At 22.4% G+C, this 21,389-nt stretch overlaps 1 protein-coding gene across 5 annotated transcripts; it reads left to right on the forward strand.

The window, feature by feature from the left end:
• The first annotated feature begins 325 nt into the window (after positions 1–325).
• On the forward strand, positions 326–13,364 carry LOC129613745 (uncharacterized). Of its 5 annotated transcripts, none has more exons than XM_055527942.1 (5): positions 326–703; positions 10,829–10,935; positions 11,105–11,337; positions 12,504–12,671; positions 12,975–13,363. In XM_055527942.1, exons 3-5 carry the CDS (start codon positions 11,271–11,273, stop codon positions 13,226–13,228), a joined length of 489 nt encoding a protein of 162 aa, XP_055383917.1. In that variant the 5' UTR covers positions 326–703; positions 10,829–10,935; positions 11,105–11,270; the 3' UTR covers positions 13,229–13,363. The 5 variants fall into 5 exon arrangements, with proteins under 5 accessions (XP_055383917.1, XP_055383920.1, XP_055383918.1 ...); XM_055527941.1 differs by lacking the exon at positions 326–703 and adding an exon at positions 8,608–8,684; XM_055527945.1 differs by lacking the exon at positions 10,829–10,935 and having other exon boundaries at positions 11,150–11,337; positions 12,975–13,364.
• Positions 13,365–21,389: the final 8,025 nt, after the last annotated feature.

Here is a 21,389-nt window from a genome sequence, read left to right on the forward strand (position 1 = left end):
AATATATTCCATTTCAATGCAATAATCCATAATATATACAAAAATTTCGAAAGTTCTCCCGTGCCGCTTTTTATTATATTTTGTTTGTTGAATTATATGTGTATATTGTTTTGGCCTTTTATTTGATTTATAATATTGGTTTATACAACACTTTAGTTAGTCAGTGTATATATATATGAGTATTAGTGTATAATTTTCTCTCAAACATTTTTATAGTGTAGTTTTTTATTATTTTTTTTTCTCCTTTTAATATTTTCTTCTTTTCATTTGTGTTTTTTTTTTTTGGATTTTCTTCCTTACAAAAATTTCACATTATGCTCCCTCAGTTTACAATTAATGTTCTCCGATAGTGGCTCTGTTTTTCTGCAGTAAAAAAGAAAAAAAAAAAGTTTGTAAAAAAAATAAAAAAAAAACCATTTTTACATATTTGTGTACATTCGTGTAAACATTTGTAAAAATAAAAAAAAAGGCAAAAAAGGATAAAAAAAGTCAAATGAAAGGAAGAAAATTACGGTTAAAAAAATAAAAAAATCGTGAATAATTTTTAAGAAACGGAAAAAAAAATTAAATAATATTTTTAGTTTTGTTTTTTTTTTTTTTTTCGGTGGATCCAAACAGAGGAAAAATCATTTTAAATAAAATATTTTTTTTCCATTTATTTTAATAACAAAAAAATTAGATGCTTTTAAACATAAAATAAAAAGTAAGTTAATTACAAAAAATTTAACAAGTACTAAATCTAAAAAAAAGTACCAAAATTTACAAAATTTACTAAAACTATAAAAACATAAAAATGAAAAAATATAAAAAAATAATAAAAATCATTAAATAATTAAAAATTGCATACTTTTAGGTAGAGAATAAATTATTCCGAATTCGAATTGAGTTTTATGGTTCCGAAGCGGTTCCAGTTTCTTTTAGTTTAAAATTAATTTTCTATATATATATATAGAGAAAAAACAAATTTGTATAGCGGAGTGGGTCAGGGAGGTTTGCGTACTAATTTACTGTATATGTATATATATAAGGTGAAAATATATACATAGTTGTTAGGGTAGGTTATATGATTCATAATTTTGAAAAACCTTCTTTAAAAAATTCAAAAAATTCAATGTTATATGAAATATTATAGAAAACTTATCCATAATTAAAAATATTACAAATTCTCTATAGAGAAATTATTAAAATATTTAAGAATAATTTATATAATACATTTATTTTATTGAGAATATACCAACCATATAATATATTCTTTGCAATCACACAACAAATGTATGTAATGTGGATATATAGCTGCAAGTGTACGTAAATTCGATGTTACATATACTCCCAAACAGCAGGGATTCCTCTATTTTCCGTATATATTTGTTATTTATATATACAAAATGTATAAGACAAGTTACACAAAGTTTATCTTTCTCTGAAAAAGCGTCCATAATTTTAAATTTTTCCAATTTTAGAACTTCGGGGTGTTAAGTACATATGATAAGACAGAGAGCAAATTCAAATGAATTTATAATTTTAATGCTACTGAGCTTTTTTTTTAGTATATTATTCGCCTTGTTATTAGAGACTAGGCTTAAATATTTGAATGCAAAGTAAAAATTGGAAAAACAATATTTCCCAATTAGTTATACTCTAGCACTTTAATTACAGACGTCACTAAGCTATATACTGATTTGTAACGTGGAACACATATGTTACGGAGCAATAATATTATTAAATTACAGCTATTTTTCTAAGTGTAAATATAATTGGGAAAAACCAAAAACACGGAAAATGGGGAAGAAGGAGATACTATCCATGTTCCGCCCGCTATCTATTCATGTTTCAGTATTAATACAATATAAAAAAAAGATTGCGCAACTTTTTTGAATTGGAATATTATAACAATTTTAAAGAGTCATTTTGGCTCCTATAAAACATGACCTATATAATACATAAATAACCTTCCTTTATATATATATATATATATATATATATATATATATATATATATATTCTATTATACACAGTACACAAGTACACAGATACTCTTTTATCGGAAATCGAAAGTATGTTTATTATGTGCTTTTTTAAATCATAGTATGTACATTATATTAGTAAATTGAAGTTATTTTGACATTTATAAAAGAGAAAACAAAAAAAGAGAGAGATAATAGAAGAGAAGAAAAGGAAGAGATATGTAATATAAATATTATTGTCCTTCCGCACCTCTTTACAATTATAAAAATAATTGATTAAAACTTGAAAAAAAAAAATTTTTAATTAATTTAATTTTTATTTAAAAACTTGTATATTAAAAAAAAGACAACTGGTGTGGTGGAATGGAGGGGGGGTGGAAATGACGGTGAAGGAAAATGAGAAAAATAAAGTGAAAATTGTAATTATAGAAATATCGATTTTTCATAGGAAATTGACATATATTAAACATCACATATACACGGTATGGTCGACACGACTATCATTCATGAATGTCATACTTTGTTTTCGTTTTTTTATGCCCGTACGAACATATGTTCGAAAGGTATACTAAATTTGTCTTACCATTAGTAATGTTAAGAAATAATGGCGTCGAATTATGAGTCGATTTAACCATGCCTATGTGTGTGTGTGTCTGTCCGTTCGTCCGTCCGTCGCCCAACGATTAGATACTCAAAAACTAATTGAGTTAAGTTTTGTCACAAGTGATTTATTATAGTAAATGCCAAAACCCTATTTAAATTGAATATGATCGAGGTACTGGTTCGGGTAGCTGCCATATAACTTCAAAATTTTTTTTGGCTGTATCTCAGAATTTATAGAAACCATGATATTCAAATTTCGCACTAGCGAATATATTAGTAGACTAATATGCTTGATAAAAGTAATTAAAATTGCTCCTTCTTGTAACCGCCATAATCAATTTTAATAAGCTACAAGAAATTTTGAATAATCAAATTTGGTGATGTGGCCACCATTTGCTCTAAAAGAACCTATAAAATCTAAGAGTAAAATTCTTTTAAATTCTAAAGATTTATATATTAACTGTCATTTGTTTATAAAATAAAACTAGAAATAAAAAGCAAGAGGTTAAAAAAATTTTTCATTTATTTATAAAAGAAATATTAGAACTATTTATATTCAAAAGTTAAATAAACGTCTATTCGACTATGGGTTATAATTAAATTGAGATTACTAACAATATTTGAAGTATTCCATATTATAAAAATCTATTATCGGTTGAAGTTGCAACTTATTCCGGAAATCGGAATCATTAATTTATTTTGTAAAATAGAATCTATTTTATGTATGTATGTATATACTATGACTTTGATTTCACGAACTTTTATCCCAGAATCTCAGTATGAATAGTGAGAAAAAAAATTAAATTGTCAAATAAAAATTTGTATATAGTCCGAGTCAGACTTAAAATGAAATCTTTAAATTCGGACCTATTATTCGAAACTATTATATAATTTTAGATTTAGGAAGTTTTTTCTGATTATAACAGATTTTTTTTTTTTTAATTTACAATCACACTTCTTACATATATGACATTTAAATTATATATTAGTACATATGTATGTGTATACTTGTTAAAATATTATTTTAATAATAATTTCATTTATATGTATGTATATAAATATTGCAAGTGAATTTAAAAAATATGAAAGTGAATGAGTGAGAATCATAATAATTTTCGCATAATTATAAATTGAAAAAAAATAAAGTAATAATAATGTTTTTGTTGTCCTCTATATTTAGAACAATTTTAAATTTATTATATATACATATATTTATTATATTCATATACACACACATATATATATTGATACACATAAGTGAATATTATATATATTTCTGTTATTATTATATAAGAAAGAAAATTTTTTATGCAATTGAAAAATTTCTAAAATATATATGTACATATATACATATATACCATAAACGTATACGTATGTTAGTATGTTTGTATATACTTGAGCATGAATTTAAATTTATATTCGCATTCTGATGCACAGATAGCGCCCCGATAATCGAGCAACGAATTGTATGAATAATTTTTCATTCAAAATTCCTGTTTTGTTGAAATTTCGTTTTTTGAATTTTAAAATGCATATATAGCAGTAGTGTTTTGGATAGAAGGATTTGATGAGGGACCAAAAAGGACCTTATTGTCATAAGATTCATATAATATTTTACTAACAATTTTTCTTATTTATGGTTACATATATATATGTACAGGAAATTGTACATAAAAAAATTTCCTTCCATAATTTTTTAAGTTGTCAATGTCATAGAGAAAAGGTGATTACTCAATTTTTACTATCCCCTTAAATTTATTTTTTGGAAAAAAATATTACATAAGAATTTTTTTTTTATATAATATGCATCGCGCATATGTACATATGTATGTATGTGAGACTGAGTATAAAAGGAAATAAAATTTTTGGAAATATTATTAAATAATTTTTATTTTTATTTGTTTATAATTAAATTTCATAATTTAATATTATATAATGCAGTGCAAGGATATGCAGTAGATCTTGTGTAATCGCTAAATTAATTCAAAATTAATTTTATTTTGTAATTATTTAAAGTTCATATATATTCATTAAACTACATTTTAAATTATGAGAAACAGACGAGCATGATTACATTTTAATATTCGGATTATTAGAATTTGAATTTTAAGGTGAAATACTATATGTTTTGCATGTTTTCGCCTTAAAATTCAATGCATTTAAATAATACTTATTTTAAATATCCTTATTCATTTGCACAATACTCGTAATACTTGTATTTAAGCTAAAGCAATTAACTAATTGGCATACTCGTATAAGGTGTGTTATTGCAATTTTTTAAGTTAAGGACACCATAATAAATTTTTATTATATACATATATGGATTTGATTGGCTAGTAAAACTTATGTAATAATATTGTGAATACATAATAGTTTATGTGTAGGTACAGATGAATTAATACATTTGAAATTTCAATTTAGTAAAAACTAAAATCTGAACAATAGAAAATGTATGCCTATGAGGGAGAAGAAAGCATTCTTTTATACCTGTCCTTCCAAAATTCAAAGTCCTTTTTTTTTTAAGTTACCTTAGAATTAAACCTTAGATTTCCTTATTTTGATGAGGAGATTATGAGAGATGTAAAGAAATCATTGTTATTGTTTTTTGCTTTATCTTTAAGGATATTTAATAAAAATTGTATATACGAATTTTTTTTTGCTCTTTTTTATATTTTGCAGTATTTACTTGTACATATAATTTAACTATTCTAAATGAATGCATTACGTATTAAAAAAAAAATGGGAAAAAACGTAATTATAAATTCGCGGACAGGTTTTTTTTTTCCTTCTTTTACTATTCCTTATCTTCCTTGTTTTTCCTTTTTTATAAATAAGGTATAGATTATGGCTTTTAAACATCTGATAAATTTTGCGATAATTTCCTTTATATTTGGTGACCTATAAAATTTTTTTTTATATACAATTTATGTACATTGGTACATACATATATTACAACAATTACATTTTTTATTGTGCATACATATGGCGCAGTTCTTGTGCACCATTATGCATTTAATAACAATATAGAAGAGAGATAGGATTATTTATAGAAAGAAAGAGAGAGAGAGAGAGAGACAAGATAGGAGAAATTAATATCGCATCAAATCAAAAAACAAGAACAAATAATTTTTTCTTCTGCAAAATTATAATTTCGAAAAAATTATTGAGAACATATTGAAAAGCACATGTACATATGTATGTACATAAAAATGACCAACTCCTAGCCCATAGTAACTCAATTAATAATGTTAGGTAAGACACAAAAAAAAAAAATAGGAAATTGGGTAATAACCAGGAAATATTGTTGATTATGTTGTGAAATCATACAAAAGATTTTTCAACCATAAAATTTTTAATTTAACATGGTGTAATAAAATTTAAATAGAAAAAATTGCCGAAAAACATTTTGAACTTTAACATTTTTCAAAAAAAAAATATTTTTAGTTGCTATATTTTATGACAATAATCACTACATACATATGTACATATGTTCATGCTCAATATTTTTTTATGATTCTCTCTGTCTTTCTCTCTTTCTCTCTCTCTCTCTCTCTCTCTCTGTGTATAACGGTAAAGTTTTCTTTTATTGCTCTTTTTTCCCGCATTTTCTCTCTCTTCATTTTACAACAATTTTTTTTTTGTAGTTGCTTTTCTCTTGATTACTTGATTTTTTCCGTTTTTTTTCTCTTTTTGTATTTGTATCAACATTTGCGTATATGCCGAAATATAACGGTAAATGATTATTACATAACATGCATGTAATTTTATTTTTATATTATTTTTTCTTTAACGAATTTCCAGTTAGTTTTTTTTTTTTCCAAATATTAAAGCACTTAAATAAATTTACAATCAGAACAATTAAATATATTTTTGTTAAATTACTCTTTTTTTCCGGAACATAATATAACAATAAAATACTTCAATTAAGGTATAACACTCTGAGTATAGAACAAACACACTTCAAAACTATGCACCTTAGATTCGTTATATTCTCACATAAATGGAATGCATTATAGTGTTGAAAGGAGTGTAGTTACATATATACACAGTTTTATTCCCGGTAAATTTTACATTTTGATTGAAAATAAACAACTAAGTTTCCAAATAAACGTAAATTTATAAATTACATGTAAAATTGCAGTAGATATGTGTAATATTATCACAATTTCTAATTTACAATTCTTGTTTTTTAAAGTTGTGTAATTAATATTATTGGAATTAATTGTTTATAATAATATCAAATATATTATTGTAATTCGAAGTCTTCTGATTCGGATTTTGTATTTTGTGTTTTTTTTTTTTTTTATTATTTGGAAAACATATGGGATGCAATTTATTTTATGTATATATAAGTAAAAATATATACTATGTATGTATATAGTATATACATATATTTAAGCAGTATATAAATTATATTATTATATAAGTATCTATATTTTTGGATTTTGTTTTTTTAGCAAATAAAATGCTAAATGCATTCGAGATTTTTTGTAAATAAGATAATTATATAAAGTAATAAATATAAAATGTAAATAAAATGTACGTATACAATATAGAGCATCTATATAACCATATATAACAATATAAATAAATAAATAAATAAATAAATAAATAACATGCAATATAATAAAAATAATAATAATAATATTAACATTATTCACTTCATTGTATCTATGTATATAAATGTGCATTCATAAACGTGTGTGTGTGAGTTTGTATATAAGTTGTTAGAGAGTATTATAAAGAATAAATATAATAGAAAGGAACATAAGATTTTATGTATATAATATTGTAAATATAGTGCAGTATCTTATTATATAAGAGAAGGAAGAAATCTAAAAAAATTCTATTTAATTAAAAAACTAAAAAAAAAAAGGAATTTTTTTTTGGAATTTATTAACAATTAATTGAAAATAATAGAGCATAGGTATACAAAAAAGAAAATAAATAAAAATAATTATGAGAAATAAATTGCAAGCATAATTAAATTAGCAAAAAGAAAGAAAAGAAAAAACAAAACAAAACCAGTAATTAAAAAAAAAAAATTTATTCTTTTTTATGTTTGTTTTCTCTGTTTTTCACAAGTTTAATCATCACATGACCTATAAAAACAAAAAAAAAAACAAAAAAATTATCGAATTATTGAAGGAAATTCAAATTTTATGTATCCTTCTCGTTCTATCTTGTAATTTCCTCGTATCTCTCCGTCTCTCTCTCGCTCACTCTTTTTGTGTGTTTGTGTTATTTTCTTTCATATTTCCATTGATATTGAAAATCATTACATAACTAGTTTTTTTTTTTTAATTTGGTTATTTCTGTAAAAATAGTAATTTTTTTTTAAGATAGGTGCGCTGCGAAAGAAAGAAAAAGGGACGGTAAATAGGAAGAGAAGACTGGGAATGGGGGAGAAATTTGGGGCGGAAAAACAAATAAATTGTATATGTTGGGGATCCAGATGTTGGTAATAGGGGGTTGTTTAGTAGAGGACAACATACAACAATATGTATAGGGGTTTCTTCATTTTTTTTTTGCCTTTTTGAAGGTTTTTTTTGTTCAGTCGTACTTAATCATGTGAATGATTTTCTGAGTTCTTTTATTTTATTTGAAAAATTCTTGCTTTTTTCTTGGTTTTTTTACTTTCTCCTTGCTTTTTTTCTGTTTTCGTTTTGTTTTCATTTTGTATTACGTATGAAACGCGAGAGGACTTTAACTGGATTAACTTTAAACAAAAAAAAAAAAAACCCCCGTGTCTATATTATAAGAGAAATAAAACCACAAAAAAAAAAAAAAAAATAGAAAAAAGGTGGGAAATAAAAAATTTCATTAATTGATTTTTTGTATTTTAAGGGTTGTTTTTAACTGATTTTTACCTCTCTCTAGGTTGCCTATATATGTCTATTTCTACTTACAGTACCATATTAGAATAGAACAAAAAAAAGAGAACAGAATACAGCTATTATACAAAATAGAAATATTTTTAATTTTTTTTTTTTATAGAAAATTTTTTTTAAAATTTTGTTATAGAATAAAATAAACTAGTATCGCAAGTAGGTGGCGAGGTGTGGAACGGTACAGTGGGTAATATTTTTAAATTAAAAAAAAGGAGATAAGTGAGAAGTGACTTTAAGAGTGTTGAACGTATTTTTTTTTTTGGTTTTACTTAAAATTAAAAAAATTACATAAAATTTTTTTGTATGTTTTTTCTTGTCTTGTTTTTTTTTTTTTATTTCCTCGTCAAAATCCACACACAAATATATATTGTAAACATTTTATTAATATTTAATTAAAAAAATATATTTAAGGCTTAAAGAATTATATAGGTATTATATAGGTTAAAACCGCCAGTATGAGGTTAAATAATTTTTCGAATTAGAAGAAACCTGTTCTTAAACAGAGAGAAAGAGAGAGAACAAGAGAAATTAATTGAAATCGGTTTTAAAGAAATAAAAAATTTAAAAATAATTTTAAAAATTTTTTAAATATAAAAAGTAAAAAAATAAATTGAATTTAATAAAAATTAAGAAAAAATTGAATTAAGGTTTAAAATTATATAAGTGAATATTTTTTAATTTTAAAGTGTCACTCTACATAATATGACATCGGAATTTCGGGTGTTTTATACCCGAAATTCTGATTTATATTAAGGGTACGGGGAACTATGTTTAATATGACAGTATAACGAGGTTTTTTTTTTTAAATATACCAAAGTCAGGAAAATTATTACTTATGATTATTTAAATTTTCCAGCCCCAGTTGATTCACTTTAGGAAATAAACAAAAACAAGATGTTTCATGTCTCATACATATATTATGTTAAATATATATACTGAATATGCACTGAATTCCCTATTCGGTCTGAAAATTATTAACATTCTTTCTTCTTCACTTCAGTCTATATAGAGTCTGTTATAGTGTAAACATATTGTATCGAGAATTACTTATTTAATAATTAATTAAAATTCAATATTATTAGATAAATATTTCAAAAAAATTATCATATTTATGTAATAACATACAAATTATTTCAATAATATTCTTTAGTTTTAATAAAATTCAGTGTCACCACATACTTATAATAGGAGGTTTAATAATTTTCAGTATTGTAAATATATTATACATATATACAACAAAATAATATTGATGTAACAGAATTAAAAATAAAAATTTTATCATTCTTGTATATATGCAGGTATTATAGGGTATAAAATAAAAATAAAAACAAAAATATTTTTGTTTATGTTTAGGCAAAAACAAACTTTTGTTTTTTCTTCTATTTTTGGATGTGCCAAATTTTATTTCATGTTACAAAAGTATGAATACATCTACATCTATGTACTTATATATACATATATGTATATAATTGATTTCCACAACATTTTTAATATTTTTAGTTATAGGTAGTATTTGAAAATCATAAAAATTTATAACTACAAAAATATTTTTTATACATAAATAAAAAAATTTTAAAACAATTTTGTAAGGTTTTCAGACAAGTTCAATTCAACTATATTTAGATTCAATTCAAAAGAATTAAAATTCAAATTCAAAAGAATTAAAATTCAATATTACTGAATAAATTATAATTTTAGACTGATTGTACTACGATCTTTTTTTAATTACAAAATTTTTAATTTATTTTTATATGGTGTAGTTAACGTTTATGCATATGCTTGACTAAAATTTCTAAAATTCTTCATTATGCATTTGACTGTCATTTTGTTTATTAAAGCAGATTGAGTTTTCGAAAGCATTTTATTATACAATATATGAGTAATTATTTTTAATGAGTAATTTCCGAACGATTTATATATATTTTAAATGTGTGCCACGTAAAATTTGCAACGAATGTACTTACAAATTAGAACAACATTCTAGCGCTTAATTAACGAAATCTCCCCCAATAGAATTTTACAAGTTGACTAAACTTACTCTCCACTCCCCATTTTCTTCTTCATTAATTTTTAAATACTTTGACTATCATGACTTCCTTGACTATGCAGTAAAATACATTATTAATACACACAATTCGGCTTATAACTTATTGACTTGTCTATTTATACATAGCATTATAGTGCAATTTTTAATGCATATAACAGGCCCTTTGTGAATTATTGATTATTTAAAGCATTAAATGCATTCTCTCATATTAAATATTGATTTTACATATTTGATTTTATATACATTTCGTTTTTTTTTATTTTCAAAAAATAAAAAAAAAAAATATAATTAAATATAATGATGGCGTCAAAAATATAATTCAGAAGACAATTAACAACAAGAAACATTAAAATAATTATTTAATATTTAATTTTAATTAAGAAGAATATCAAAAAGTTACAAAAATAAAACAACATTCTTGTGATAAATTGTGTGTATTGCATACAAAATTTAATAATATATTTATATTTATATATGAAAATATGTACATATAAAATTATGTATATATATAATTATATATATAAATATATATGTATATGTTCTTGAAAATAAAATAAATGTGTACACCTATATAAATATAAAATATATTACATGTACAGAGATATTTATAAAATAAGAAAAAATTAATTTAAATATAAAAATAGAAAAAATTTAAATAGCCTTCCAAATTTATTTAAAAAAAATTTTAATAATTAAATAATTAAATTTAAATATAATTATAAAAAGTTTAAAATATAATTTAAAGTAATTAAAAAAAAATTAAAAATGACATCTACATTATTGCAAAAAATTTGCCTGTTAACTGGTTTAGTATGTTTTCTTTATGTACAAGGTAAGTTTAAAATTTATTTTTAAATAACTATATATATGTACTTGTAGATAAAATTATAACAGTTTCCTCAAGATCGGACATGTAATAATACTATTAACGCAAAAATCAGCTTGTAAGTGCCTATTGTTGAATTGTGTACGAAACGGTATTATTACAATTCCGATGTCGAGTTTTTAATTAAAAAAAAACCGTACTCCTTTAAACGGTTTCACTTTTTTTTCGTGACGGCCGCATACACTACTTCGTATGTGACAGCTAATTACATATTCAATAAGAGATCGATAGTTCAGCAATCACTATTTTTCCCCGTCTTCAATAACTCTCTTAATATAGAAGTGTATTCAAAAATGAATAGCATTTAATTAGAGGTGGCGGCTGATTATATATTCAATAACAGTTCGACAGTCTAACAATCACTATTTTACCCGTCTCCAATAACTCTCTCAATATAGAAGTGTATTCAAAAATGAATAGCATTTAATTAGAGGTGGCGGCTGATTATATATTCAATAACAGTTCGACAGTCTAACAATCACTATTTTACCCGTCTCCAATAACTCTTTCAGTATAGAAGTGTATTCAAAAATCAATAGCATTTAATTAGAGGTGGCGGCTGATTATATATTCAATAACAGTTCGACAGTCTAACAATCACTATTTTTCCCGTCTTCAATAACTCTCTCAATATAGAAGTGTATTCAAAAATGAATAGCATTCCATTAGAGGTGACGGCTGATTATATATTCAATAACAGTTCGACAGTCTAACAATCACTATTTTACCCGTCTCAAATAACTCTCTCAATATAGAAGTGTATTCAAAAATCAATAGCATTCCATTAGAGGTGACGGCTGATTATATATTCAATAACAGTTCGACAGTCTAACAATCACTATTTTATCCGTCTCCAATAACTCTCTCAATATAAAAGTGTATTCAAAAATCAATAGCATTTAATTAGAGGTGGCAGCTGATTATATATTCAATAACAGTTCGACAGTCTAACAATCACTATTTTTCCCGTCTTCAATAATCCTCTTAGCTACTACACCTACACTGTCAATCGGACGGGAAAGCTATTTAAAAATAAATTTATAAATTTTTAAAAATGTTTATCAAAAATTCTCAACATTATTTTTGTTTTTATATTTTATGTCTATATATAGAAATTACCGGAATAACATGTTTCGATTGCAATAGTTTGTACGATCCTAGATGTGGTGATCCATTTGATGCATATTCAATTGGTGAAGTAAACTGTAGTAAACAACAACCATTAGAGCATCTTAAAGATAAATATCAACCAAGCGTATGTCGTAAACTATCGTTTAAAAGTAAGTTTTTTTTTTAAAAAAATTTTATTAAAAAAATTCTGATATCAGATCAGCTTTCTTTGACTTCAAAAGTGTATATACTAATAAATAGTAATCAATATACTATATTGAATAAACAATTTCGGCTTGCACAAGTATATACAAAATATAATTTCTGAATTGTTATATTAATATAATGTATATATAAATGCAATTTTGAGGTCACAGAGTATTTAAATATAACAGTTTTTTGTATAAAATTTATTAATTTTTATTTTTCTTGTTTTTTTTTTATCTAATTTGATATATATAAAACTTTTATAGTTTATGGTAAAACCCGTATTGTACGTAAATGTGGTTATATACAAGATCAACATGATGATAAAGCATGTGTTAAACGTTCCGGTACTCATGATGTTCATGCATTATTATGCAGTTGTACAACTGACAAATGTAACAGTGCACCATCAACGCTTATGATAGAAAATAATAATTATTTACTAAAAGCACTGCCTTTATGTCTAACCATTATGATCATGGTATTAGCTAATTCCAATTCAATAATTCAATATTTATAAATATATGTTGTATGTATAATAAGCGGGATTTATAATAATTATGTAACATATATTAATTTACTATGTATATGTATATATATATATTACATAGTATATTAATATATATATATATATATATATATATATATACATGTATACACATATGTATTTATATGAATGGGGGCTAATTAAAAAAAACAAATATCGAATAGACGTATAACATTTATATATGTATATATATATATAATACATATATATATATATATACATATGTATATATAATGGATATATATATATATATATATATATAGATATATAGATATATATATATATATATATTCATATATTTATTTATATATATATACATATACATCAAAAACAATTATTTTAACTTATTTTAAAAAAAAACCAAAAAAAAATTAACAAATTTTTTTTTATTTAAAATTATTTTGTTTACAAAAAAAATTTAATAACAAAAAAAATTGAGAAATAAAAAATCCAAAAAAAAAAAACCAAAAAAACGATAAAAAGAAAAAAAGCAAAACCACAATAATTTTACAAATTAAAACTTCTTTAAGTTTCATTTAAAACAACAACATCAACAACAAAACTAATATAAAACAATTAATTAATTTTCAAAAAAAAAAAAAAACAAAAAAAAAATAAAGAAAGAAATAAGGAAAAAAATAAAATTAATAAAAAATATTATGCTTTCCCATCTCTGCCTAAGCACACACCTTTGCCTCTTCAAATTTACTTAGATTATTTATACATATAGAAATATTATATTTTAAGTATATATAATATGTACATATGTACAAATATATATATATATATAAACATATATTGTATATATATAATTATGTAAAAAAATTAAAAAAAAATATTTTTGGAATTGAAGTTGAATTATAAAATTTGAATAACAATGGATATATATATATATATATATATATATATATATATATGTATATAATGATATATATGTATAATATTAAAAATGAAAACCGAAAACAAAATATATATTATGATATTGAGACAAACACGTATAACAAAAACAATACACACACGTACATACACGCAGGAAGTGAATTTCTACAGAAAATGAAAAAAAAATATGTACAAAAAAACTTAAAGAAGTTTCAATTCTCTTAATTTAAAAAAAAATGAAAAAAATTATTAATTACTTAATTTCTCCATATATAAAATTATTAAATTTAATTTTTCATTAATTTTACTATACAAAAGAAAGAAAATAAATTCTGGACTTCGAAATTACAATGAATGTTGGATATGCAGTAGACGCACTACTAAAATGCAGAATCTATAACATCAAGTTGATTTATTTAGCAATTACAATCCTTAATTTCTGTGTTCAATCAATTATAGTTAAATTGATGTTTCAGATTTAAATTATTGGTAGACACCCTCCTCTAAATTATCTAATTCAGTAATTAGAAAGTTGTATTATAGTTGAAATTCGTATGACATAATTTTGCCGTATTATAACTGTAATTTTGAAGTCAGTAAAATTTTTACGGGTATTAATTGTTTTTTTTTTTAATTGTTGAAAATGTAAGAAAATTTTGATGTTTTATGTTAAATGATTTTTTTTATAATAAAAGCATATGATATCAAAATTGCAATAGTACGGTATTTTTTTTAACAATTGAACGCGCTAATGAGTTTTAATTTCACTAAATTATAATAGTATGTAACAAAATTTTTACTATAATTTTGAAGTAACATGATGCAATTTTGATTTTATGGCTTATGTATATTTGTACATATATATTTATACAATATATTTAATATTTATATGAACAGGTTACAGCGTACAAACAAAAGAAAGTAAGATACAATTAATAATATTTACAAAATTTCAAGTAATTATTAAGGTTTAAAAAAAGTTTTTCAAATATTGTGTTATTTCGCAAAATTCAGCAATTAATACTTTTAAGCTGAATTGTGTATATATATAGATATAACACAAAATTTTTTGGTATCCAAATTATATATACTTACATACATATGGGGTGAGAATTTATATAGTAAAACAATGAACTTCATTTTCTCTTTCGACCTTTGCCAGAATCCAAATCTAATGTATATATACTTGATAAACATATTTTAGTAAAATACAATTTTTAATTGCTGAATTGAGCAGTATAGAGGGCAATCTATGTCCAGTATTCAATTTCTCTATATATTTTCAATAGTGCTGCAAAGTATATTTTATGTGAACTATATTTTATTATATTAGCTGGTTTTTGTAAAAAAAATATATGGCTCTATGTGTGTTTGGGTGTGAATTTGTATCTATAAATATATAAGCATACAAATATATTTGAAAAAAAGAACACAACGAAAGCATTAAATGCATACTAAAACCTGTTTAAAACAAAAAAAATTAAAATAATAATAATAAAGAAAATACCTTGACACACATCATATTGTATGTATTTATAAACTCAATTTGACTTATCCAGCAATCAAAAATTGTTGCTGTTGAATAAGTTAAATTTAGGTTAAATTTGCATTTTACATTCTGGTATTTTTTTGCTAGTGCTATCTCTGTTCTATATTAATTTAAATTTCTAACTACAAGCGGGTACATCAAAGGACAAAGGGGGGTTTAAAATGAATGTACTTATATGTATATACGGATCAAATAGTGGATATAAGAAAGAAATGATGAAAAGGTCGGGAACGGTGGACAGTAGACAGCGGAGGTGACATTTAAATACATTTTTTTTCGTTTCTTTAGTTACATCAAATATTTCAGACTTCGAAATTAGAATAATATTGTATTGAATACTGCACAATATTCAGCTAACTGAATTATATGTATATATATGTAATATTAATATGATTTCATTGCCAATTTTGTTCAGGGTATATATATACACATATTTAGGCATACATAAGTCTTGTTATACACACTTGTTCATTAAATATTTAAATATATATAATTAAAATATTTTAAAATTACTATTTGTAACTAACTTCATTAAATATACATATATATAAATATATATATATATATATATATATATATATATATATATTTAATTAGAATTTTATTTTTTGTGATATATATACATATGTATATATAAAAATATATAGATATAGATATATATATATAGATGTATATAGCAACATAATAAAATAAAGAAAAAATGTTATTTTGTTATACTATAAAAAATTAAAAAAAAAGAAAAACATGTAAAAAAAATTCAAAATATATTTATTTTCAAAATTGTTAAATTTTGAATAACATTGTTGATCATTATCATAATGTACCTTGATTATAACAAAACAAAAAAAAAAAAACGAAAAAAAATTATTATACTTTTGTTCTCATAATTTTTCTGGAAAAATATAACTTATTCTCTCTCTAATTTTGCTTAGAAATAAAAGAAAAAAAAAAACAAAAAAAAGCTAATCAAACACCCTAAAATTCGAATTGCGAGCAAAAGAAAGTAAATACAAGGACGAGAAAAAAATCAAAAAAAAAAAGAAAAAAAATGAGATTTAAATAACTAAATTAAAAAATTTATTAGAAAAATAAAACTTCTTATATAAAAAAATTATTTACTTAAAAAAATTAAAATTAAATCAACAAAAAAAAAAATAAAAAAAAAACACAGAAACCACTATAATGAAACAAATAAATTTATCACACATAAAACACACACACAGAATTTATGCCTGGAAAAATCAAAAATTTAATTTAATCAGTTTTTTTTTGTATAATTTTTCTATATATAACACATATTTAAATTTAACAATATATATATATATATATTTATGCATATTTACTATAATATAATATATACATATAACTCCCCGACTATAGACAAAATAATAATGAAAAAATGAACATTACAACACAACACAATTCAGCAATAACCGTTTCATATGCGCAAGTAACAGCAGACGTTTACGTATAAGCGTCTTTGTTTTGAAAATCACAATCAAATTTAGTAGATACAACCCGTATATATTGGACGGTAATTTTTTAAAGATCGCAATTTTAAAGAAAATACAAAAATTAAATTTGAAAATACACGTAATGAAACCATTATTCCGGTTGTGAGTGAAACAATTAATATTATGCTTGTTAAACAAGGTACTATACATACGTATATGTAGTCCCCCTGTAATTTTATATTTTAAATTGCCGTTTATTTATTATACTGCTTTTATGAAGTCAGGGAAATTTTTTTTTAAGAAAAAAGTGACTTTTGAAATTTTTGTAGTCAATATATATGTGTATATTGATATATAACATATGTCAATATAATTCATTAATTTAAAATTGATGGTTATATAAATATTTTTATGTTTTAGTATTTGTTTTTTTTTTAATTCGATCTGAGATCACTTGTATAAGTCACTATAATAAATAATTTTAAAAATTTCTAATTTGAAACTTACAATTCCAATATACTTTTTGACAATATATTTAATTGACAAATTAAAAAGGGTAAACTATTAAAATACAAATCTAATAGCGTAAATTTGACTTATTCAGTAAATTAACGTTAGACCTGCTTTTTGGTATAGATACCCGCCCTAAGTTTGTTGATAAATAAAACAATAAAAAAAAAACAAAAAAAAAAAACAACAAACAATTTGACAATAATTGTCATAATTATATATATATATATATATATAGTTAGGCTATATAAATAAAAGAGTCAAAATAAAAACAGAAATTTTCGAATGGCAATATAAAATTTTTACGCAATATATAAAAAAAAGTCCCTGATATCAAAATTACAGATATATTAATGTTATATACTGTAAGCAAATCAATCAATAAGTGTTAAAAGAGCTGAATTTATATCATGATGGCAATATTTATATTACGGAAATTCGCATGGCTTTTATATATATTTGTATTGATATTATTTTTATATATATATATGTATGTCATCACAAGGAGTATCTTTGTACCGAAAATTCAGTGATTATCAATTATATATAGATATTAATTGAATATCCTTGACTTCAAAATTGCAGTAATGTACCGGTATTGCTTTATACACAATTCAGCAATTATATATGTGGCTTATATATAAGCTTAACAATATACATATGTATTGACAGATACATTATTATACTGTAATTTCGATGCCAGAGATTATATATTAATTGAGAATTTTGTGGAACTTAAGATACTTTTTATTTATATACATTTTATATAATATATATGTATAACAAATTTTCAGTATTAATTTATATTTATATATAGTAAAAAGAAAATAATATAAAAGTATTTTGAGAGAGGCTGATAAAATATCCATCCATCCATTATATAAAAAAAATTATGCGTAATTTATTTTTTTGTTGTTTTTATTTTTAGTTTTGTTATAGCTTTTAAATAAAACATAAGAAAATTTATTATTTATGTTATATATTTTCCTAAATATATATTTATTAATAAATTAGTATAATACACATACAAATAAATTGTTATATATATATGAATTGTTAACTTTAATCATTTATAATTTTTATTTTTTGTTCACACAATTTTCTTTATGGTTTAGTTATGGTTAAAAAATTTAAACTTTGATTTATTTTTAAGGTAAGTGGCGATAACACATGCAATAATTAATATATTTTTATAAAGATATACCCTTCCCTGACGTCTTTAAAATTGCAATAATACAAGTGTGTTTAAACACATATTCCTCTTAAAAATCTTCTTAAAAGAATTTTATCTTTGTTGCTGAAGTATGTAGCAATAATTATTGCAATTTTGAGTTCAATATTTTTTTTAATTTAAACGTTTTTTTTTTATTTTTGGAATATTGTTTAATATCTTTTTTAATTAAACTGTTATATAATTCAGTTTAAGTTGTTAGTGACTGTAATTGTACAGTAATGCTGTGTAACTAAATATAATTCCGATATCGCAGTGAGTGTGTTGAAATAAACATCGATTTCCTTATTGTTGTTTTTATTTCTTTGTTCCTTTTTTCCTTCTATAAAATAGTTAAAGAAATCTTATACCAAGTGATTATTATAAAAATTTGAAATTGTTGTCAATTTAATTTATTCAACAGTTGAATTTATTAAATTGCTAAGTTAACAATAGCTACACGGCGAGGAAAATATTGTTATATTTTTAATATTAATCAAATGAAACTCGTATAACAGTATATGAAAGTTAAAAAAAAACTATTCGTTAATATTTAAAGATTTAGTTTTACTGTTAAAATTGTTAATAAAAAAAAAATATATATATATAGATTACTATATATAAGTGCAATTTAGCAAACAGAAATTATAAGCTGAATTTTACACACATACATGTAATAACACTGTGTTGAAGTGAAACAAATGATTTACAATTCTGCAGGGGACAATTTAAATTGTTAACAGTAATTTTATTTTAATTTGATTTTAAATGTATATATATATATATATATATATTGTTTCAAATACAATATTATTCAATGCAATATCTTCAAAACAAAAGAAATTGCATATATTAGTAATACACAAGTCAGCAATCAACTATACCATATGCCGAATTGTGTTATATTTTATATACAGTTTTTACTATATCCCTGACTTCAAAATTGAAGTATTTTAATACACTGATTCAATCCCTAATCAAAATTGTGTAATGGCTGCGAATTGTACATAGCAATACAGTACATATAGTATTACTGCCATTTTTAAATCACGGTGAAATTTTGAAGCCAGGAATAGGTATTATTTTTATTTTGTATATTATTGATAATCAATGTGTGCTGAAAAATTCAATTGAAAAATATTATGATATATTTTATGTAATAGAAAAAATATAGATTATTTATTTAAAAAAAAAAATTAAAGTAAAACAAAAAAAGCAAATACTATAACATGAAATAAAAAATATGTGATAACATTTCAATGTTTAAACAAAAAACAATGTTGACATAAAATCTTTAAAATTATTATAAATAATAATGTATAAATAAATTATACTTTAATATTTTATTTCGTAGATATACATATCTATATAAATGTATATATATGCATACATATATCATCAAATAATAATTCAAACGTTTAATTGAAAGTTAATGCAATGCCGTATTATTGTAACACAATTTAGGGAAAAAAGTCAGTCACTTGAATTTTATTTTATACCGGATGAGTTGAATTTTTATAATTAGTTTTTGAGTTATCAGTGGGACGGACAAACAGACAGACGTATACTTGAGCCTATAACTCAGATAATTATTTCTTAGTATATTAAAACAATTTTAATATGCTAAGGTATAAAAATCTTCTAAAATATTTAAAGACAAAAAAATGCACATTAATAAGACAGATACATTACTTAAATCCATAAATGATAATTTTTATTTTATGGTATTTCTGCATTAAATATTCAACAGTAAATATTTTGATTAAAACTCCAACTTCATAAGCTCATTTTATATTTGGATTTCATATATGTATATAAATGTGTAATAAATGAAAGTGCAGAATAGCCGACCCAAGTTATAGCCTCCCTATTATAGGTGTTATATAAAAAAAATTGAAGCACACATATTGTGTGTATTTAACATAATTTATATATGTATATAAATGTGCAAGAACAAAAATAAATTATATATAGTGCACATAAGGTGATACAAAAGTGATGAGAGTATGAAAATATACTTCATATAAAAATTCAATGGCTGTTTCTCATAGTATATGTCAAGTGTGTGCGACTTACGTTAGTCATGCAAGTTTTAATAGTACAATAATCAAATCAAACACATTTATAGAAACAAAAACATTATATAAGTACCTTCAGTATTTATATTTTCAAGAATTTTAGTCCACTTGTCCAAATTTTATGGTGTACTGTACTACTATATAATATATAAATATTGTTTTATTGCACAATTCAATATAAAATTAAATAGATGAGAAAAGAAATATTTTATATCAATATAATATTTCAGGTTAAATGTTATTTTATAGGCTGAATAATTTTTTAATTCAAAATTATTTTAATATACTATATATGTATATAGTACGTGACTTCAGAATTGCAATAATACTGTATTGCAACATAATTCAGCAATTACAACATAATGCCATATTGCTGTAAGTTTGAAGTCAAAGACTTTTTCAGTTTAACTAATTTGTAAAACAATACTATTCTGTATGTACTACTAATAATTTT

The sequence above is a fragment of the Condylostylus longicornis genome, unplaced genomic scaffold, assembly GCF_029603195.1.
Source record: "Condylostylus longicornis isolate FDR11 unplaced genomic scaffold, ASM2960319v2 ptg000091l, whole genome shotgun sequence".
Lineage (NCBI taxonomy): Eukaryota > Metazoa > Arthropoda > Insecta > Diptera > Dolichopodidae > Condylostylus > Condylostylus longicornis.